This window comes from Scyliorhinus canicula, chromosome 13, assembly GCF_902713615.1.
Source record: "Scyliorhinus canicula chromosome 13, sScyCan1.1, whole genome shotgun sequence".
Taxonomy (NCBI): Eukaryota; Metazoa; Chordata; class Chondrichthyes; order Carcharhiniformes; family Scyliorhinidae; genus Scyliorhinus; species Scyliorhinus canicula.
Window position 1 is genome coordinate 30,601,106 of NC_052158.1, and position 23,384 is coordinate 30,624,489.

At 47.3% G+C, this 23,384-nt stretch overlaps 1 protein-coding gene across 3 annotated transcripts in view; it reads left to right on the forward strand.

The window, feature by feature from the left end:
* Window positions 1-23,384, forward strand: part of LOC119976771 (ral guanine nucleotide dissociation stimulator-like) — a 182,477-nt gene that overhangs the window by 38,930 nt on the left and 120,163 nt on the right. Inside the window, exon 1 of one of the 3 annotated variants that reach the window (XM_038817527.1) lies at window positions 1,475-1,773. The exons of the other annotated variants lie outside the window; for them this stretch is intronic. Coding sequence (XP_038673455.1) covers window positions 1,723-1,773 — 51 coding nt within the window. The 5' untranslated portion in view covers window positions 1,475-1,722. Of the gene's footprint in view, window positions 1-1,474; window positions 1,774-23,384 lie in introns of those variants that run through there. 3 annotated transcript variants of the gene reach the window in all.

A 23,384-nucleotide genomic window follows, 5' to 3' on the forward strand; every position in this document is an offset into this window, starting at 1 on the left:
TGCTGTTAGGGAGGGAGTTCCAGAATTTTGACCCAGCGACAATAAAGGAACGGTAAACTATTTCCAAGTCAGGATGGTGAGGAGCTTGGAGGGGAATCTCCAGGTGTTGATGTTCTCAGGTTTTTGCTGCCCTGTCCTAGATGCTAGCGATCGTGAGTTTGGAAGGTGCTGCTTCAGAATCCTGAGTGAGTACACTGCAGTATATATTATAGATGGTGAACATGGCTGCCACTGTTCGCCGGTGGTGGAGGGACTGAATGATTGTGGAAGGAGGATCAATCAAGTGGGCTGCTTTGTCCTGGATGGTCGAGATTCTTGAGTGTTGTTGGAGCTGCACCCATCCTGGCAAGCGGAGAGTAATCCATTACACTCCTAGATTGTATATTGCCGATGGTGGGGAGGCTTTCGGGAGTCAGGGGGTGAATTACTAACTGCAGGATTTGAGCCTCTGACCTGCTCCTGTAGCCATAGTATTTATGTAGCTGGTCCAGTTCAATTTCTGATGCCCCCAAGGTTGATAGTGGGCAATTCAGCGATGGTAATCCCATTGAATGTCAAGGGGCAATGGTTAGATTCTCTCCTGTTGGAGATAGTCATTGCCTGGCACTTGTGTGGCGTGAATGTTACTTGCTTTCTCTCTAAGTGACTGTCAGTAAGCTGCAAGGGGAGGATGGCATCAGGCAATTTCTGTCTTCAGTTGATGCTCAAAAATGTACATTTTATCCCTCCCTGTGTGGATTGTTACTCGGGACAGGAGGGCTGCCAGATACTTCCCCATCCTATGGCAGAGTGATGGCATCACCTGCCCCTTCCCCAACCACCCTTCCTGCCTCCCAACAAACCCCGCATCCCAGGTGTGCTGCTCGGCCGAGGTCAGTTTGCTCAGTACAGGCCAGAGAAGGAGTCTGTATCTACCACCCTTGTCTGGATAGCTGAGGAGCTAATCAGGCATTGTAATTAGTGAGCACAAAATTGTGCTCTGATCCAAAATATGCCTGTCCTGGGAGTGTTTGATGGGGGCAGTGTAGAGGGAGCTTTACTCTGTCTCTAACCCAGTGCTGTACCTGTCCTGGGAGTGTTTGATGGGACAGTGTAGAGGGAGCTTTACTCTGTCTCTAACCCTGTGCTGCATCTGTCCTATGAGTTTTGATGAGAACAGTGTAGAGGGAGCATTACTCTGTATCTAACCCCGTGCTGTACCTGTCCTGGGAGTGTTTGATGGGGACAGTGTAGAGGGAGCTTTACCCTGTCTCTAACCCTGTGCTGTACCTGTCCTGGGAATGGTTGATGGGACAGAGTCAAGGGAACTTTACTCTCTATCTAATATTGTGCTGTACCTACCCTGGGAGTGTTTATTAGGACAGCATATAGGGAACTGTACTTTGCATTGAGTTGTGCTTTACATAACCTGGGAGTGTTTGATTTACTCTACGTCAGACACAGGAATACTGTGACCTCGGAATGCTTCGTAAGCTCTATATATAGAACCTCTGTTCTAGGTAGCAGGAGAGAAGCAGACGACATTCGTGCTTCTGCACAGTACTGTATGCAGCAATTCCTGCTCGAAAATCTGCAGTGCTTGAGCCCGGTGGGTCAAGCAATGTTGGACTGGCCTGCCAATTGAATGATTTTGTACATTCTGCAGTCACACATGAGAGATGACTGCTTGAGAGAGAGAGATATCAGAGGGGGCAGCTGGCATGTGCGGACCTATGCCCCAGGATGAGTCAACACCTCGGAAAAACGAGGAGAGAAGCGTGCGGACAAAAGAAGGCAAGGAGGCTATTTCTTTCAATAAATCTACTTTGAAACAATGCAGGTTTTCTCCAAACGTGGCAATCCAAGGAAATTGTGTCTGATGCCCATTTTGGCGAAATCTTGTGGGACTTTCGTCGTCATAAAGCAGGCAGGGTAACATTCTTCATGCAGACTCTTGAATGAAATATGCTGTTTGCCTTTCATAAGTACCTTTTGATAAATACCTTTCGAAACCTCAGATAATCTGCTTCTGTGATGTTTGCTGAGGGATTATATATTCATTGCAATCGTGGCCTTGGGATTCTTAACATCTACCAATCATGGTGGTGGGGGGGGGGGGGGGGGGTGGGAGGGGAGGGTGGGTGGGGACTGTACAGAGGGGGCCTCAGAGTGCCGGCACCTCTGACAGAGCGGCCCTCCTTCCACGAAAGCCTGGAATTTAGGCCCGGCTTTCTGGAGCCACACCCCGAAACCACAGCCTGTCTAGCACCTTGGTCAGATGCCAAGTGGTAGCTGCCATGGGTATGACGTCTTCTGCAGAATTCTCTTTGCATCTGGCCTTCCTGACTGAATTTTCACTGTGGTTTCTTGGGGATTTGAATCTGCTTCGCTATCTGATGTGAAGCCGTCAGATTGCATGCTCCCTGAAATAATTGCATCAGGGTGATCATCCTTCACCTTGATCTGAACATTGTTGTTGCTTCAGCAAAAGTGAACCACTGTTAAAAACAAAAGTCAAATGGCAACGTATTTTGTTGCCTCTGGAGGAGAGTAGTATCATAGTTAATAATTCAGAGGCCTGGGCTTCTGATCTGCCGACCTCAGTTGAAATCACAATGTGGCAACTGGGAAATCTAAATTCTGTCAATCAAACAAATTTGGAACTCAAATCTAGCATCAGATAACATGACCATGAAACGTCTGGATTGTCACAAAAATCCATCGGGTTCGCGAATAGGCCTTCAGGCCTTTATTTGGCTGGAATCGAGTTGACCTCAAGTGCACAGAAACGCGGTTGGCTCTTAGCTTACACCACTGAAATGGCCAAGTGAGACAGTGGCCACAAAGACGGCTCACCACCACCCTAACAAGGGAAACCAGGGATGGGTGATAAATGTCAGCTTTCCCAGCGATGCCGACATCCCATGCATCAATTAAAAAGAATGTTAGCCACCTCTGGCCTCTTGTGGCGAACTAGGAATGCAGACTTGGAGAGCTGCATTTCTGCTCGGTAAATAGACATTGAGTAGAAGGCATAGCAGATGATACGCGCGATCCCAGTGCTCGCTTTCACACAGCCTGTGAATGCAAGCTTCACCCTTTTTGTCGGTTCGTTGGTGAAACGTTGAGAGGAAATGCAGAGTGTGCGAGACTTTGATTTTGATCATCATGAGGGCGTTACTTCCTGGGATACAGAATAGTGGTAGGCATCTGTGCAGTAAACATTTTTTTAAAAAAATTTCGAGTACCCAATTCATTTTTTCCCAATTAAGGGGCAATTTAGCATTGCCAATCCACCTAGCCTGCACATCTTTGGGTTGTGGGGGCGAAAACACGCAAACACAGAGAGAATGTGCAAACTCCACACGGACAGCGACCCAGAGCCGGGATCGAACCTGGGACCTCGGCGTCGTGAGACAGCAGGGCTAACCCTCTGTGCCACCGTGCTGCCTTTATTCAGTAAACATAACGTGAGTGAGATGCGCGTGCATTGTGTGTTATGCATTTCCTGCAAAAGTTAGTCCATCTGATTCAAATGACACAGACTGTTCCATCTGAAGAGCAGCAACCAATTGTTCCAGTCAACATTGACCCTTAATGACCTTATTCTGTTTGGAATAATAATTAAGTAACTAAAGATTTTGCATGACTACACTTCTCTCTCCCCCCCCCCCCCCCCCCCCCCCCCCCGCCCTCCCCCTCCTCCCCCCCCCTCCTGATCCCTCCCCGCGTTCCACGCCCGTCCAATCTCTCTTACCAGTCTGGCTTCCTCACTATTGAACGTGTTTATCAGCCATTCCCTTCATTTTAGCTCTCTGTGAAATCACGTTTGCCCCAGCCACTTCCTCCACAGATTCTTTACCATCGTTACTATCAACACCTTGGGGAAACATTCATCAGGAACAGACCAGGTTTAGCCATATAAATATTGTGGCTACCAAAGCCCGTGAAAAGCTAGGAGTCCTGTGGTGAGTAACTAACCTGCTGACCCTCTAAAGCCTGCCCACCCTCTACAAGGCACATGTCAGGAGTGTAGTGGAATATTCCCCACTTGCCTGGATGAGTGCAGCACTCAGGAAGCTCAACACCACCCAAGACACAAAATAGCCTGCTTGATTGGCACCCCTTTCGTAAACATTTGCTCTCTCCATGGTAGCAGCTGTGTGTATCATCTACAAGATGCACTGCAGGAACTCATCAAGGCTCCTGAGGCAGCATCTTCCAAACCCATGACGGCTACCGCCCAGAAGGGCAAGGGCAGCAAATACCTGGAAATACCGCCACCTGGATGCCCCCCTCTAAGTCACGCGTGATCCTGACTTGGAAATTTGTTTCTTCGCTGTCCCTGGGTCAAAATCCTGGAACCAACCTCCCTAAGAGCACTGTCGGTGGTACCCACACCTCAGGGACTGTCGCAGCTAAAGAAGACAGCTCACTGCCCCCTTCTCAAGGGCATTTCAGGAATGTTGGCCGAGCTAGCAACACCCAGATCTCATGAATGAATGATAAAAGGTATATCAGATTGCTGATTCACTATCGTTCCTTATATGCTACCTTTCAAAATGCCATTTATATCCCAAATGCTTTTTGATGGATCCTATAAAACCATGGCTTCAAATTTACATGGCACCACAATCTAGGAATCATTTGAATACATAGCGCCTCTTTTTCGCATTCTGTTCTCTGTAAACAATCAGCTGCGTTCCAAAAACTAATAGGTGCTGTAGAAATATAATAATCAGACTGCCAAAGAGGGTGGTGCTTTTTTGCCATGCACTTCTTTTAATTGTGGGAAAGGGTTGGAATGATAATGATAATGATTGCTGTTTCTTGGTATTGTGTGAATCTGGATGCCGACACTCTCCGTCTCCTCCAGGTGGCCTAACCACTGCTGAAGTTGCTCATTTGCAAATGCCTTGCCTTCTTCCAATACTGCCCTCTGCTGCTCAGGTGAGCACAATGGAACCACACCACCAACGTGTACTTTTTATTCACCTTCAACGGTTCTCCCATTTGGACTAAGTCCCGAGGCGGAAACGTGGAGCGTTTCCCGCTGCAGAGGCTGGGCGTGTAGCCACGCCATATCCTCCGGCCCATGATTCATTAATTATATGCCTGGGGGCTTCGCGACATATTCTGTGGTGGGGCTGGCATGATGGCACGAGTCCCACCATCATCAGGGGCTGTTTAGCACAGGGCTAAATCGCTGGCTTTGAAAGCAGACCAAGTCAGGCCAGCAGCACGGTTCAATTCCCGTACCAGCCTCCGCGAACAGGCGCCAGAATGAGGCGACTAGGGGCTTTTCACAGCAACTTCGTTTGAAGACTAGTTGTGACACAAAGCCATTTTCATTTCATCTATGGGTGCCATGAGGGCAGCATGGTGGCGCAGTGGGTTAGCACTCCGGCCTCACGGTGCCGAGGTCCCAGGTTCGATGCCGGCTCTGGGTCACTGTCTGTGTGGAGTTTGCACATTCTCCCTGTTTGCGTGGGTTTCGCCCCCACAACCCAAAAATGTGCAAGCAAGGTGGATTGGCCACACTAAAGTGCCCCTTAATTGGAAAAAATGAATTGAGCACTCTAAAAAAAAATTTCTTTAAAGTACTCAATTCTTTTAAGAAAAAAAATCTATGAGTGCCTTATTGGGAAGGCGCCTGGTATTACAAACCCACCATTGAAGAAAGAAGATGGAGCCCCTGAAAAAGAAGTTGGATCTCCAGGAACCCATTGAGGCTGGACGATGGACCTCCTTGATTACAGTTAATCTGGAAAGCCCTCCTGTAGATGTTTCTCCCCTCCCCCACCCCATCGATTGCTATACTGTTCCAAATTCCAGGGTCACTGGCGACCTTAATCCAGAATTCCGGAGGCAGCCGCAGGGATTATTCAGTTGAGACCCGACTTCAGCACGCCATGTTGTTCCAGATGTGTTCTGGGCCAGTGTGCTTTCCCCACTGGCGATGCGGCAAATTGGGCATTGGGGGGGGGGGGGGGGGGGGTGGGGGGGGGGGGGGGGGGGGGGGTGGAAGATTCTGGTCGGGCCATCATCTGCATCAGTTTCATGCCAGCCTCCAGCGGGATTCGCAATCTGCCTTGGCGAGCACCAGCAGAAGATCCCACAAGAAATTTATGCCAGCGTAAAACCGATATTTGGACTCCTGCTGGATTCCTCCCTGTGGGATCGTGGGAGAATTCCGCCCAGTGAAACACACCCAAGCCATGTTCTTCACTGGAATATTATCAGGCAAAAGCCAATGCTGAGCCACATGAGGTGAGATTATCTTAAGACCTTGTGCTTCACTCCTTTATGAGATTGGACTTTGCGGGAAACTGCAAACCTCAATCCCAAGACTCCGGCGTGAGATTTTGTTACCTGCAGATTTTACCTTGTCAATGCCCTCTTTACTGACTTTCTCCCTTCCTCAACCAAATGTCTGCTGCCCGTGTTCAAATTGCCACCGAGTCCTGTTCATTTGTCAACCCTACCCTCACTGACTGACATTGGCTCCCGGTTAAGTAATGCTTCTCACCTTCATTATTGTACCCCCTTTGTGACCTTGCCCCTCCCTATCTCCATAACCTCTGCCAGGCCCACAATTTTAATCCTTCCCCCCCCCCCCCCATTTGATGCCTTTCGCTGGCTGGTCCGGTTAGCTCTGGAATTCCCTCCTGCAACCTCTCCACCTCTCTCCTCCTTTCGTCGCTCCTTCAAATTTACCTCCCTGACCAAGCTTTCGGTCACCTGCCCTGATGGTCCCCATGGTCTTCCTCATCCAATATTTGCCTCGTTTGAAGGGCCTGGGAAGACTGTGCTAACGTCAATATGTAATATCAAGCTGCCATTGCTGTGAGGATAAGAGGGATGCCTTCTTATTAAATTGTGACTTGATTAGTAGTGCCAGGCAATGTTTACGACTCTTAACCATCTTCTGTCTCTCTTCAGTTGTCAGCTCTGCAATGTAACTGACTGAAGCTTGTTTCCCATTGACACCTTTAAAGTTAATGAAGATGGAAGTGAGTCATTTCAAACTGCCTGCTGTGTAATTGGACTCTCCACACACGTCGCATTTACAGTCAGTCCTGAGACGATAATTGAGCTCTTTGTTCAGTGTTTGCCTAATAGTCAAGCACGATGGGAGATGAGAGGTAATTACTGGATCTGAAAACAAAATAAAAACAGAAAAGACTCTAATTTTTGCAGTGCCCAATCACAACCTCGGTATGTCCCAAACCATGCTCCAGCCCTTTGACTCCCTTTTCGGAAGTGCCGTCACCGCTGTCATGTTGAAAATCCTTGAATCCCAGTTGCGTAAAGATGGGACTCGAGCCCATACCCATCCGACTCCGAGCTGACGTGCCCAAAGTGGTAGTGTTTTCAAAAATAAAATTCAGTCTGGATGTGGCCGTTGTTGGTGAGGCTAATATTTATTGCCCATCCCTAACTGCCCCTTGAGGAGGTGGTGGTGAGCCACCTTCTTCAACTGCTGCATGTGTTATAGGTAACCCCACTGTGCTGTAAGGGAGGGAGTTCCACGATTTTGACCTGGCGACAGTGAAGGAACAGACGATATATTTCCAAATCAGGATGGTGAGCAGCTTTGAGGGAAATCTTCAGGTGGTAGGATTCCCATGTATCTGTTTCCCTTGTCCTTCTAGATGGTGGTGGCCATGCGGTTGGAAGGTGCTGCCTAAGGAACCTTGGTGAGTTCCTGCAGTTCACCTTGTAGATGGTACTCAAAAATAGTAAAATGCAGGGAGGCAGCACGGTGGTGCAGTGGGTTAGCCCTGCTGCCTCACGGCGCCGAGGTCCCAGGTTCGAATCTGGGTCACTGTCCGTGTGGAGTTTGCACATTCGCCCCATATTTGCGAGGGTTTCGCAAACTCCACAACTCAAAGATGTGCAGCGTAGGTGGATTGGCCACGCTAAATTGCCCTTTAATTGGAAAAAAATGAATTGGGCACTCTAAATTTATAAAAAAGAAAAATAGTAAAATGCAGTTTAGAACTATAGTAGGGTAATGTTCAAGGCTGCAGAGGAACTCCCTTGGAGTATGGACACGTCGAGAGAGGACTTTTAAACTAAATTTAGTCAATAACCTCAGCATAAAATGTATGTTGAGTGGGGGCCCCATCTGGATGTCTGGACTGAGTTCACCTCTGTATGTCTGAGAAAAGCCGAGTTGATTTTACTGCTGACGGGTCACTATTTGACTCAGGGCAAGATGTCCCCTGGGAGGATGTCCTGTCTTCAGGAGCTGTTCTTTAATCAGATGACCGGCAGCTCTCTAGTACTAACAGCGCCACCGTGGGTGGTGGTCATTGCCAGAACTGCAGGCAGCGCAATGAACAACACCACCGGAATTGGAGATTAAGCTGAATGGAGAGGGTGTGGGGGTGGAGGCGTTGTGTGGAGGTTACAGAAGCCAGTCTGGCAGACTCCAATGAGAAGGAAGTTGAGTGGATGAGAGGCGGTGAGACCGTCTCAGGAAGGTGAGTGGGATGAGCAGTTGTGGGCAGTACCATGGAGGGGGTCTCCATTGGGCATGGTATGACCAAACATGAAGGAGCCACCACACGCCTTGATAAGGTCACCAGGGTTTACCTGATGGCCTTGGCACATGACATGGACATCCCTGCCACTGGCAGAATATTAGTGATAGCAGGAAGAGGCCCATTCGTGGCTATTAATTGGTTGATGGGAGGAGGGTCTCCTGACGCCTACATCACTCTTGCCATGTCCCAGTGATGGGGGAATAGACAACAGGCATGGCATCCTGGCTTTATCCCTCTCAATGCCTCTGCCTTCCCTACCTCCGCTACCTTCCAGCCCACTCTTGGGGTCAGAGGTAGGGTGGTGATGGCAGCATGTATAATTCAACCCGTTTTAGTACAGAGTACTTTCGGTGCAGAAACAGGTCTTTCAGCCCAACAAATTCATGCTAGAATTCATGCTCCATACGAGTTTCCTCCATCACTCATCATCTCACCCTGTCAATGTCACCAGCTATTCTTTTACCCCCTTGCAAGTTAATATAACTTCCCTTTGATAGCAATTTGCACTTTCCACAGTTCATGTTCACACTACTCAATGGGTAAATTGGTTTAATCTCAGATACCCTCTTAGACTTATTGATGATTATCATAAATTGAAGGCCCCTTCATTCCATTCTCGCCAGCATGGGCCTCGAGTGACTGTCTGTGTGGAGTTTGCACTTCCCCCCCGTGTCTGCGTGGGTTTCCTCCGGTTGCTTCGGTTTCCTCCCACAGTCCAACGATGTGCAGGTTAGGTGGATTGGCCATGCTAAATTGCCCGCTAGTGTCCAAAAAGTTTAGGTGGGGTTACTGGGTTACGGCGATAGGGTGGCGGCGTGGGATTAAATAGGATGCTCTTTCCAAGGGCCAGTGCAGACTCGATGGATGAAATAGCCTCCTTCTGCATTGTAAAATCTATGTTTCTATGCTGGAATCATCTTTATGTTTACCCTATCAAACCCTTTCATGGCGATAAATAGCTCTCAAAGTGATCGTTCCTCACGATCGTTTCCAGATGAGAGAGCCCGAGCTCTGTTAAATCTTTTCTTATGGGCGCAATCTTTCAGTTCTGGTACTAGCTAATTGTTTTTGCACCTTCTCCTCTATGTCCATATCTTTTTCACAGTGTTGAAACCAGGACTCACAGCGCTCTACAAATGTGGTCTAGCAGCATGCAAAACATTGGATTGAAGTTAGTTTCTCATTCATAATTAAAACACAATCAATGAAGCAAATTTAATTCACTTAAGCTGCTCTGTAGCTCTCAGTCAATGTGTCTCCAATTAATTTCTGCAGCCAGTCCTCTCATAACCGCATAAAAGGAACAATAATTGCACTCAATATAATTACTAAGATTAATACCAAGCTGCAGATGAGTGGATTTAACAGAAGCACCATCTGCTTCGTATTGCTTCAGAATGATTCAGATCCCAGGAAAATAGAACATAGAACATACAATGCAGAAGGAGGCCATGATTCAGCCCATCTAGTTTGCACCGACCCACGTAAGCCCTCACTTCCACCTTACCCCCATAACCACTCCTAACCGTTTTGGACACTGAGGACAATTTATCATCGCCAATCCACCTAACCTGCACGTCTTTGGACAGTGGGAGGAAACCAGAGCACCCGGAAGAAACCCACGCAGACACAGGGAGAACGTGCAGACTCCTCACAGACAGTGACCCAGCAGGGAATCGAACCTGGGACCCTGGCGCTGTGAAGCCACAGTGTTATCCACTTGTGCTGCCCCATCTTTGAAGATGGGAGATGGTGGAGGAAGGGTGGAGGGAGTGGTTAGAATCATATAAATCTGCAGCACAAAGAGAGACCATTTGGCCCGGCGTGCCTCTTGTAGCTCTTTGAAGAGGAGTTGTGTTTAATTCCCAACTTCCCTTCCCGCTTTGTGTTTTTTAACTTCAGTGTTTGGTTTGGATTTGTTTATTGTCACCTGTACCGAGATACAGGGAAAAGTATTTTTCTGCGAGCAGCTCAACAGATCATTTAGTACATGACAAGAAAAGAAAATGAAAGAAAATACATAATAGGGCAACACAAGGTACACAGACACCTCAGAACTGCACACACGGATTGGCCTATATTGTATGATCAGGTCCCAGAACAGGATGAAATCCATGACCGCTTGCTCCCTTGGGCAGTGAGGTGGATGGGGAAGTTGTTGGGTGGGATGATAAAACAGCTGATACATAGACACCGGCATCGGGTGAAGCGTACAGGGGTGTAGTGTTAATGAGGTCAGTCCATAAGAGGATCATTTAGGAGTCTGGTAACAGCGGGGAAGAAGCTGTTTTTGAATCTGTTCGTGTGTGTTCTCAGACTTTTGTATCTCCTGCCTGATGGAAAAAGTTGGAAGAGTGAGTAAGCCGGGTGGGAGAGGTCTTTGATTATGCTGCCAGCTTTCCCCAGGCAGCGGGAGGTATAGATGGAGTCAATGGATGGAAGACAGGTTTGTGTGATGGACTGTTCACAACTCTCTGAAGTTTCTTGGTCGGACTGAGCAGTTACCATTCCAGGCTGTGATGCAGCCAGATAGGATGCTTTCTGTGCTGCACCTGTTAAAGTTGGTAAGAGTCAATGTGGACATGGGATGTGATGGGATGTAGGCGTCACTGGCTAGGCATGGCACCATCCCACCCTAACAGCACTTTGTGTGTACCTACACCACAGGGACTGTAGCGGATCAAACAGGCGGCTCACCACCACCTTCTCCAGGGCAATTAGGGATAGGCAATAAATGTTGCCCACGGGTACGTCAAGGAGGCAAGTCCTGAATGCATCCCAGCCAGAATGGGGATTGAATTTACCAACCTGAGGAATCAAAGTTGCTGTGGCAACATGCAATTTTACATGCAAGTTGTCATCCGGGGCTATGGAAAGCAAGTGTACACACTCCCAATGTTCCTTTCATCACACAGGTGAACAGGAATCTCTCCTGCTCTTCCACCATAATTTGGCATGCGTTGGAAAGATTTATAGGTCGTTTGTCAACATGCTTGACCACATTATGAACGCACCTTCTTGAACCATGAAGTCCCAGAGTGAGAATTGAACCCGGAGCTTCGGGTTCGCCCGAGGACTCTCCCTGCCGTCCATGGGAAAGAAAATACAATGAGGGTATGGCATCAACTGTTTTTTCATCCCACCCAACAACTTCCCCATCCACCTCCTTTGCCCAAGGGGGCAAGCGGTTATGGATTTCATCCTGTTCTGGGACATGGTCATACATAGAACATAGAACATTACAGCGCAGTACAGGCCCTTCGGCCCTCAGTGTTGCGCCGACCTGTGAAACCCCTCTAAAGCCCATCTACACTATTCCCTTGTCATCCATATGTCTATCCAATGACCATTTGAATGCCCTTAGTGTTGGCGAGTCCAGTACTGTTGCAGGCAGGGCATTCCACGCCCCTACTACTCTCTGAGTAAAGAACCTACCTCTGACATCTGTCCTATGTCTATCTCCCCTAATTTAAAGCTATGCCCCCTCGTACTAGACATCACCATCCGAGGAAAAAGGCTCTCACTGTCCACCCTCTCTTATCCTCTGATCATCTTGTATGCCTCAATTAAGTCACCTCTTAACCTTCTCTCTAACGAAAAAGTCTTAAGCCCCTCAGCCTTTCCTCATAACATCTTCCCTCCATACCAGGCAACATCCTGGTAAATCTACTCTGCACCCTTTCCAATGCTTCCACATCCTTCCTATAATGCGGCGACCAGAACTGCACGCAATACTCCAAATGTGGCCGCACCAGAGTTTTGTACAGCTGCAACATGACCTCATGGCTCCGAAACTCAATTCCTCTCCCAATAAAAGCTAACACACCGTATGCCTTCTTAACAACCCTCTCAACCTGGGTGGCAACTTTCAGGGATCTATGTACATGGACACCGAGATCTCTCTGCTCATCCACACTACCAAGAATCTTACCATTCACCCAGTACTCTGTCTTCCTGTTATTCCTTCCAAAATGAATCACCTCACACTTTTTTGCATTAAACTCCATTTGCCACCTGTCAGCCCAGCTCTGCAGCTTATCTATGTCCCTCTGTAACTTGTAACATCCTTCTGCACTGTCCACAACTCCACCAACTTTAGTGTCATCTGCAAATTTACTCACCCATCCTTCTACGCCGTCCACCAGGTCAATTATAAAAATGACAAACAGCAGTGGCCCCAAAACAGATCCTTGAGGTACACCACTAGTAACTGGACTCCAGTCTGAACATTTCCCATCAACCACCACCCTTTGTCTTCTTCCAGCTAGCCAATTTCTAATCCAAACTGTTAAATCACCCTGAATCCCATGCCTCCGTATTTTCTGCAATAGCCTACCGTGGGGAACCTTATCAAACACTTTACTGAAATCCATATACACCACATCAACTGCTTTACCCTCATCCACCTGTTTGGTCACCTTCTCAAAGAACTCAATAAGCTTGTGAGGCACGACCTACCCTTCACAAAACCATGTTGACTATCTCTAATCAAATTATTCCTTTACAGGTGATTATACATCCTATCTCTTATAAACACTTCCAAGACTTTGCCCACAACACAAGTAAGGCTCACTGGTCTATAGTTACCGTGGTTGTCTCTACTCCCCTTCTTGAACAAGGGGACAACATTTGCTATCCTCCAGTCTTCTGGCCCTATTCCTGGAGACAAAGATGACTTAAAGATCAAAGCCAAAGGCTCAGCAATCTCCTCCCTCGCTTCCCAGAGAATCCTAAGATAAATCCCATCCGGCCCTGGGGACTTACCTATTTTAACACTTTCCAGAATCGCTAACACCACCTTCTTATGAACCTCAAGCCCTTCTAGTCTGGTAGCCTAATCTAGGCCAATCCGTGTGTGCAGTTCTGAGGGCGTTGCTGTGTTTTGGATAAAATGTTAAATTGGGGCCCCGTCAAGGTGGATGCAAATTCACTGAACGGCATGGCTCTTTTCCTTGTTTTCTGGCCAATTTACCTGATTGCTGCTCCCTGAAGTCATGTTGCTGGACAGGTTGATTGCTGTATCTGCCAGTGCATTAGAATCAGTTCAGAGGCGGTTTACAAGCCTTAAAACTGGAATTAGCAGGTTAACTCATGAGGAAAGGTTGGACAGACTAGGCCTGTTTCCAAATAGAAGAGCGAGGAGGTGATTTGATTTAAGTATATAAGATCCTGAGCAGTGTCGGCAAGGTGGACGTGATAAGGATGTTTCCTCATGTGGGTGATCCAGAACTAGGTGGCACTGTTTTAAAATGAGGGGGTCGCCTTTTTAGGGCAGAGATGAGGAGAAATCTTTTCTCTCAGAGGGTTCTGTGATTTTGGAACTCTGCCTCAGTCGAAAGAGGAGCCGGCTGGGGGGGGGGGGGGGGGGGGAGGGGGGGCGGAGTGGGGGTGCGGGTCACTGAATATTTTCAAGGCGGTGGTCGATAGATTCCTAAGATAGAAACAAATTACTGCAGATTCTGGAATCTGAAACAAAACCAGCTCAAAGAGTCATCTGGACTTAACATGTTAGCACCCTTCTCTCCCCACAGATGCTGTCAGACATGCTGCGATTGTCCAGTATTCTCTGTAGATCGAGTCTTATTGGGCAAGGGAATCAAAGGTTATCGTGGGAGAAGGGGGTAGATGGGCAATGTGGAACTCGAAATGCAACCCGATCTGCCATAATCTTATGGAATGGCGTAACAGGCTTGATGGGCCGAATGGCCTACTTCGAATGGTGTTTCATACATCTGTGTGTATGTTGGTAATGGTCGCGACCGCATTCTACACAGCAATTTCTTGGCAGTGAGACTGAGAGATGTCAGGAGGATGTGGAATCACTGTTTAAAGAAGGAGTTCTTTGAGTTCCTGAATTCATCGCATTTGAATGCATATTATTGAGAGCAGGCCAGCAACTCAGTTAAACTCTCTTAACACAGGATAGATGCACAATGCAGCCCTTACATCCGGTGATCTGGAGCAATTCCTGTGGAAAGAAATATTTTGCCAAACGAGTGGTCAGTCAATGGAACAGGCTCCCTGAGGAGAGGAAGGAAACTGTTTAGTATTGATTCACACAAATGTAAATGAGGGAGATTCCTCCTGGAAAATAACAGTTTGGGCTCCAGGGCCTCTGTAATTGGAGACATGACGAGTGGTGAGTGGAATATGTTTGGGAGGAGTGGATGAGTTTGAACTGATGAAGGAAATAGATAGATTTCTAGACTCTAAAGATGTCAAGGAGTATGGGGAGAGCGTGGGAATATGGTGTTGTGATAGAGGATCAGCCATACTCATATTGAATGGTGGAGTAGGCTCAAGAGGCTGAATGCCCCATTCCTGCTCCGCTTTTCTATGTTCCCCTTACGGCAGAGGTGGCCCGCTATTGGTCTGCAACACGATGTTCTGACCCCACTGCCGTTAATGGGGTTTCCCTTTCAAGGCATCCACCGCCACCAGGAAACCCGCAGCAGAGATCTCCGCCGGTAGGACCGCAAGATCCCACTGGCGACAAAGGTTGGAACACCCCGGACTACGTTTCTTCATTGCTGGCGTATTCCTCACCGCACGTCTGGGTATGGTCGAGACTGACTGATCGCTGTGATTGATCATCAGTTCCATTCGTGTTTCATGTGACTGTCAGGATGGTCGATGGCCAATGAGATGGACTTTGGTCTTTCTTCAATCGGCAGTTTTATATTGGCCCACGATGTTGCGCCGAACTTTTGTCCTAGGTTAATCATAGAATTTTGGACAATTTTTCATGGCCAATCACCCAACCTGCACATCTTTGGACTGTGGGAGGAAACCGGAGTACCCGGAGGAAACCCACGCAGTCACGGGGAGGATGTGCAGACTCCACACAGACAGCGACCCAAGTCAAAATCGAACTTGGGACCCTGGAGCTGTGAAGCAATTGTGCTATCCACAATGCTACCATGCTGCCCTTAAGAAGTTAACCTACACTCCATTATTCTACCCTAATCCATGTACCTATCCAATAGCCGCTTGAAGGTCCCTAACTTTTTCGACTCAACTACTTCCACAGGCAGTGCATTCCATGCCCCCACTACTCTCTGGGTAAAGAACCTTCCTCTGACATCCCCTCTATATCTTCCACCATTTATCTTAAATTTATGCCCCCTTGTAATGGTGTGTTCCACCCGGGGGAAAAGTCTCTGACTGTCTACTCTATCTATTCCCCTAATCATCTTATAAACCTCTATCAAGTCGCCCCTCATCCTTCTCCGTTCTAATGAGAAAAGGCCTAGCACCCTCAACCTTTCCTCGTATGACCTACTCTCCATTCCAGGCAACATCCTGGTAAATCTCCTTTGCACCTTTTCCAAAGCTTCCACATCCTTCCTAAAATGAGGTGACCAGAACTGCACACAGTACTCCAAATGTGGCCTGACCAAGGTTTTGTACAGCTGCATCATCACCTCCCGGCTCTTAAATTCAATCCCTCTGCTAATGAACGCTAGCACACCATAGGCTTTCTTCACAGCTCTATCCACTTGAGTGGCAACTTTCAAAGATCTATGAACATAGACCCCAAGATCTCTCTGCTCCTCCACATTGCCAAGAACCCTACATTTAACCCTATATTCCACATTCATATTTGTCCTTCAAAAATGGACAACCTCACACTTGTCAGGGTTAAACTCCATCTGCCACTTCTCAGCCCAGCTCTGCATTCTATCTATGTCTCTTTGAAGCCGACAACAGCCCTCCTCACTATCCACAACTCCACCAATCTTCGTATCATCTGCAAATTTACTGACCCACCCTTCAACTCCCTCATCCAAGTCGTTAATGAAAATCACAAACAGCAGAGGACCCAGAACTGATCCTTGCGGTACTCCACTGACAACTGGGCTCCAGGCTGAATATTTTCCATCCACCACCACTCTCTGTCTTCTATCGGTTAGCCAGTTTGTTATCCAACTGGCCAAATTTCCCACTATCCCATGCCTCCTTACTTTCTGCATAAGCCTACCATGGGGAACCTTATCAAATGCCTTACTAAAATCCATGTACACTACATCCACTGCTTTACCTTCATCCACATGCTTGGTCACCTCCTCAAAGAAGTCAATAAGACTTGTAAGGCAAGACCTACCCGTCACAAATCCGTGCTGACGATCCCTAATCAAGCAATGCCTTTCCAGATGCTCAGAAATCCTATCCCTCAGTACCCTTTCCATTACTTTGCCTACCACCGAAGTAAGACTAACTGGCCTGTAATTCCCAGGGTTATCCCTATTCCCTTTTTTGAACAGGGGCACGACATTCGCCACTCTCCAATCCTCTGGTACCACCCCTGTTGACAGCGAGGACGAAAAGATCATTGCCAACGGCCCTGCAATTTCATTTCTTGCTTCCCATAGAATCCTTGGATATATCCCGTCAGGCCCGGGGGATTTGTCTATCCTCAAGTTTTTCAAAAAGCGCAACACATCTTCCTTCCTGACAAGTATCTCCTCAAGCTTATCAGTGTGCTTCACGCTGTCCTCTCCAACAATATGGCCCCTCTCGTTTGTAAATACTGAAGAAAAATACTTGCTCAAGACCTCTCCTATCTCTTCAGACTCTACACAATCTCCCGCTACTGTCCTTAATCGGACCTACCCTCGCTCTAGTCATTCTCATATTTCTCACATATGTGTAAAAGGCCTTGGGGTTTTCCTTGATCCTACTCGCCAAAGATTTTTCATGCCCTCTCTTAGCTCTCCTAATCCCTTTCTTCAGTTCCCTCCTGGCTATCTTGTATTCCTCCAGCGCCCTGTCTGATCCTTGTTTCTTCAGCCATACATAAGTCTCCTTCTTCCTCTTAACAAGACATTCAACCTCTCTTGTCAACCATGGTTCCCTCACTCGACCATCTCTTCCCTGCCTGACAGGGACATACATATCAAAGACACGCAGTACCTGTTCCTTGAACAAGTTCCACATTTCACTTGTGTCCTTCCCTGACAGCCTATGTTCCCAACTTCTGCACTTCAATTCTTGTCTGACAGCATTGTATTTACCCTTCCCCCAATTATAAACCTTGCCCTGTTGCACGCACCTATCCCTCTCCATAACTAAAGTGAAAGTCACAGAATTGTGGTCACTACCTCCAAAATGCTCCCCTACTAACAAATCTATCACCTGCCCTGGTTCATAACCAAGTACTAAATCCAATATGGCCTCCCCTCTGGTCGGACAACCTACATACTGTGTTAGAAAAGCTTCCTGGACACACTGCACAAACACTACCCCATCCAAACTATTTGATCTAAAGAGTTTCCACTCAATGTTTGGGAAGTTGAAGTCACCCATGACTACTACCCTGTGACTTCTGCACCGTTCCAAAATCTGTTTCCCAATCTGTTCCTCCACATCTCTGCTGCTATTGGGGGGCCTATAGAAAACTCCCAACAAGGAGACTGCTCCTTTCCTATTTCTGACTTCAACCCATATTACCTCAGTAGGCAGATCCCCCTCGAACTGCCTTTCTGCAGCTGTTATACTATCTCTAATTAACAATGCCACCCCCCCCCACCTCTTTTACCATCCTCCCTAATCTTGTTGAAACATCTATAACCAGGGACCTCCAACAACCATTTCTGCCCCTCTTCTTTCCAAGTTTCCGTGATGGCCACCACATCGTAGTTTAGCCATGTGTTTTCTGGCGCTTGCAGCACTGACACAACGCTATAAAATATCATCCGCTTTAGATAGGCTTTCAGTAGCTGAGACCACACATAGCCCCATTTTGTGTACTGAGGAGCAACGTTCGTCGAACTCCTCAGTGTAATATGAGATGGCATCCCGATCTCTGGAGCCTCCAAAACAATCCCCAACAGCAACCCCCTCAAGCCCTAATGCACCACGGGAGGTTCCCAGGATCCCCAGCACCCCCAACTTCTAGGCTGGGTATCCCCAGGCTGGTACCCTGGCATTGCCCCTGTCTGCTGGCTGTGCCAGCAGGGCACCTTGGCAGTGCTAGACTGGCACACAGCTGGCATTGCCTCGGTGCCAGGCAGGCAGTACCAGGGTGCCCAGGTGGTATCAGCAGTGCCAGTGTATAACCCTTCCCAAAGGGCATGCAACTGGGAGCCTCCAATTCCCTGTGAGAACCCCATGAGTGCCGTTCCATCTGATCCCCGTTTGTGGAAACCAACACTGAGTGGCGCTTGCCCAAGGTCTCTGAGGAAAAGGGGAGAGATCTTATTGCCTCAGGTACCTCAAGAAACTGCAAATTAAGTTGAGACCAGCTGACTTGCTTTGACATGCAGATTTGCCTAAAAGTGATCTGGCCACAATGGGTGGGATTTACATCCCAACATCTTGCATGATCGTGTTAGATCTCTCGAGGTGTTGTAAACCGGGTAGACCCTAGGAGCAGAGTTTCCCAGTTTCTGTTGGCCATGTTGAGCCGCAGTGAGCTCCCTTTCGGGCGCACTATGGCAATTCGATCGCACACAAGAAGTCTTGTGTCTCTATAATGACCGGGATTCTCCATTGGAAGTCCGGTCCGCAAGGATGGAGAATGTTTGGGTACTTATGGTGGGATTCTGTACTCCACCGGTTTACGATGAGATTTCCCATTTAAACCACCCATCCTGCCAGGAACCTCAAGGGCTGGGGCGCTCTGCTGGGGGAATCAGAGGGTTTGCTGTCAGCGAACTGCCAGGAAAACCCCGTCCAAAGTTTCAGGATGTCCCAAGGCGCTTTGCACTCATTTTAAAAATATATAAATTTAGAGTACCCGATTCATTTTTCTCAATGAAGAGGCAATTTAGCGTGGCCAATCCACCTAGCCTGCACATCTTTGGGTTTTGGGGGTAAAACCCACGCAAACAGGGAGAATGTGCAAACTCCACACGGAAAGTGACCCAGCGTCTGGATCGAACCTGGGACCTCGGCGCCGTGAAGCAACAGGGCTAACCCACTGCGTCACCGTGCTGCCCTGCGCTTTGCACTCATGAAGTACATTTGAAATGCAATCACTGTTGAAATGCAACCATATTCCAAAAATGTGCAGGTGAGGTGGATTGGCCATGCTAAATTTCTCCTGAGTGTCCAATGGTTAGTTGGGGTTCCGGAGTTACAGAGATAGGGCGAGGGAGAGGGCCTAGGTTAGGGTGCTCTTTCAGAGGGTTGATGCAGACTCGATGGGCCGAATGGCCCCCTTCTGCACTGTAAGGATTCTATGATTGATTCCACGATTCACTGATGCAATGTAGGAATTGCAGCAACTGGTTTGACTGCAGTAAGGTCCTACAACGTGATAATAAGCAGATCAGAGTTTGGTCCCCTCATCAATTATTGAATTAAAATTTCGCCACCTGCTGAAGTGGCATTTGAATACGGGATTCCAAGGCCAGTGCGAGCAGTCTCTGGATTACTGGCCCAGTGACAATTCCGCTTCGTCACTGACTTCCCAGATGATTTCATTGCAGAAGATTCCAAGGGGCATAACACGGTAGCTGCTGAGCCTGCATTTATTGCCCAACCCTAATTGCCCTTGAACTGAGTGGCTCACTAGGCTGTTTCAGAGGGTATTTTAAGACTCAACCACATTGCTGCAGGGTCTGGAGTCTCATGTAAGCCGGGCCGAGTAAGGACGTCAGATTTCCTTCCATAAAGGGGGCATTCATGAACTTAACAAATGACGATAGTTTCCTGGCCACCATGGCTGAGAGAAGGGCCGGGATTCTCCGATCGTTGCGATTCACTTTTCCTGTCAGCAGCACCCCACGCCTGCGGGTTTTCTGGGTTGTTATAGTGGGAATTTCCATTGACAGGCGGCGGGAAGATAGAATCCCGCTGCAAGTGAAAGGCTCACCACCAAGAAACACGCGGCTCGGGACTGGAGAATCCCTCCCAAGTTTGTAATTATGGACTTTATTAATTACAGTGGTACCGAGGGATCTGGGTATCCTGATACATGAATGACAAAAGGTTAGCACGCAGATACAGCAAATGAGCAGGCAGGTATATGGAATGTGGATGTTTATTGTAAGAGGAAAGGAACATAAAAATAGGGAAGCTTTGCTACAGTTGTACCGGGCTTTGGTGTGACCACATCTGGAGTATTGTGTACAGTTTTGCTCTCTTTACTTAAGAATGGATGTAATAGCATGAGAAGTAGTTGAGAGAATGTCCACTCGACGGATTCCTGGAATGAAGGGGAAATCTCATGATGAAAGGTTGGATACATTGGGTCTATTACCACTGGTGTTCAGAAGAATGGGAGGTGATCTCACTGAAACATATATGTGTGTCTCCATAGGATACTGAGGGGACTTGACAGGTTGGATGCTCATGTGAGTGACAACACCCAAAGGATATATTTTTAAAATAAGGCCTCTCCCATTTAAGGCAGAAATGAGGAGAAATATTTTCTGTCAAAGACAATGGAATTATTTTCCCCAGAAATGGAGGCAGGGTAATTGAATATACTTAAGCCGGAGTCAGATGGATTCTTGATTGACAAGGAAGTCAATCAACGGTGGCACAATGGTTAGCACTGATACCTCACAGCACCAGGGACCCAGGTTCAGTTCCAAACTTGGGTGACTGTCTGTGTGGAGTTTGCACCTTCTCCCCATGTCTGTGTGAGTTTCCTCCGGGTGCTCAGGTTTCCTCCCACAATCCAAAGATGTGCAGATTAGGTGGATTGGCCATGCTAAAATTGCCCCTTTGTTGAAAAATGTGTACGTTGGTGTGGGCAAGTGGGCCTAGTTAGGGATTTCGTTCAGAGGATCAGTGCAGAATTGATGGGCCGAATGACCTCCTTCTGCATTCTAGGGGGTCCTGTGGTCACAAGGTATAGGGGTTAAACATGAAAGTAGAGACCAAAAGCAGATGAGCCATGATTCTTATTGAATAGTGAAGCAGTTGCAAGGGGCCGAATGGTCTACTCCTCATTTTATGTTTGTTGCTAGAGGTAACAAAACATGGTACCAGGCGTGTTGGCTTTAACAGAACTAGTTAGATTAGGTTAGACACAAAGGGAAGAAAATTCAGACCAGATATTCGACTGTGGAAGACTTCGGAGCAAATGGATCCTCAATGACTAACTATGGGACTCATTGGACCTCTAGGGCAGCTGGAAACAACCGATGATTTAAGTTATAACTGGAAAAGATTTGAACAGATATTCCAAATATTTATCACAGCTACTGATTTAAGCACGGTCTCTGACGCAACAAAAATAGCACTACTACTCTCAATAGGAGGACATGAAGCTAGAGAAATCTAGACTTGCTTTAATTACTTAGAAGGTGAAGACAACACCAAAATAGAAGTACTACTCAAAAAATTTGATGAATGTAAGAGTCAGTCTGGAGAGATGCTGGAAAGATTTAACTCTTGTCATAAATGCCAGAGAAACAACGATTTTATCACAAATCTCAAATTAATATCACAAGGCTGTGATTATGCTGATTTCAGAGACACTATGATAATGGATCAATTAATTTCTGGACTATGACAAAAATTTGAATAAAGAACTTTCACACGATAAGTACCGAATTCTAGAAACTGCTATACAAAAATTTCTTGCTTATGAACAAAAACAAAATCAATACTGTGAGTCTTTACAAACACAGAATCAGTGTCGAGAAAACAAGATTGGTAAAAATGGGGCAAACACTCACCACGAGGCAGAGGCAGGTTCTCACTCAATGCAATGGTGCATTTTGAATGGCAGCCACCTTGAGTGAGTGCATTCCGGCCAGTACGCACATGCGCACTTCTCAAAAAGAAGGAAAACGGCAAAATACACTTGAGAAGCTGCGCATGCGCAGTTGCGAAAAGAGCGCACAGTAAAGGAAACACAAATTGCGCATTCGCAATCGATTCCTACGCATGATGTCATGAGCATCATGACGTCAGAGGACCCGGACCACGCCCACTTAAAAGGGAAATGCACAAAAATGAACAAAAAGACATTTAAAGCTGCAAAACCAAATTTTCTTACATCAAAAGACAGAACAATGCCCGAACTTACACCAACAGTTAAAAATAACCTCCGCAGTACCCTGGCACAAGCAGTTGAGCAGAGAGGAGAGCACAGTGATTTGTTCATTGAAGAATACTACTAAGAAGATGATTTCTTCATTGGACGTAGAAAGAACAATGACAAATCCGAAACAAAAATAGATGATTTGTTCATTGAAGACTACTGCTCAGACATGGATGAGTTATTCAGAATTGATGATCATTGCAGCAACAGGGTTGAAATGCTCAACACGACTCTTCTCATGGTAAATGAATCCAATACCATGATGCCATGGCAGATCGTCGCTACATTGGATGACAGCAGTACCCAAGAAGAAGACGACGCCACACAGAGAGCACAGATCGACTCTACAGGGAGAACACTGCACGACTCCACAGAGAGAGCGATGACAGACTCCACAGAGAGAGCAATGACAGACTCCACAGAGAGAGAGATGAAAGACTCCACAAAGAGAGCGATGAAGGACTCCACAGAGAGCAATGAAAGACTCCACAGAGAGAGCGATGAAAGACTCCACAGAGAGAGAGATGAAAGACTCCACACAGAGAGCGATGAAGGACTCCACAGAGAGCAATGAAAGACTCCACAGAGAGAGCGATGAAAGACTCCACAGAGAGAGCGACACAAGCCTCCACAAAGAGAGTGATGCAAGCCTTCACAGACAGCTCGGTGACAGACTCAAAAATGGAAGCAAGCAAACACTCCATAGTGAACGCCATGCATGAACAAGACTATGAAAGTCTATCCATCTTATCTGCACAACCAGCAGCAGACTATGAAAGTCTACCAAGTTCACGTGAACAACAAAAAGACTATGACAGTCTGCCCAGCTTATTTGAGCTACCAGAACCCAG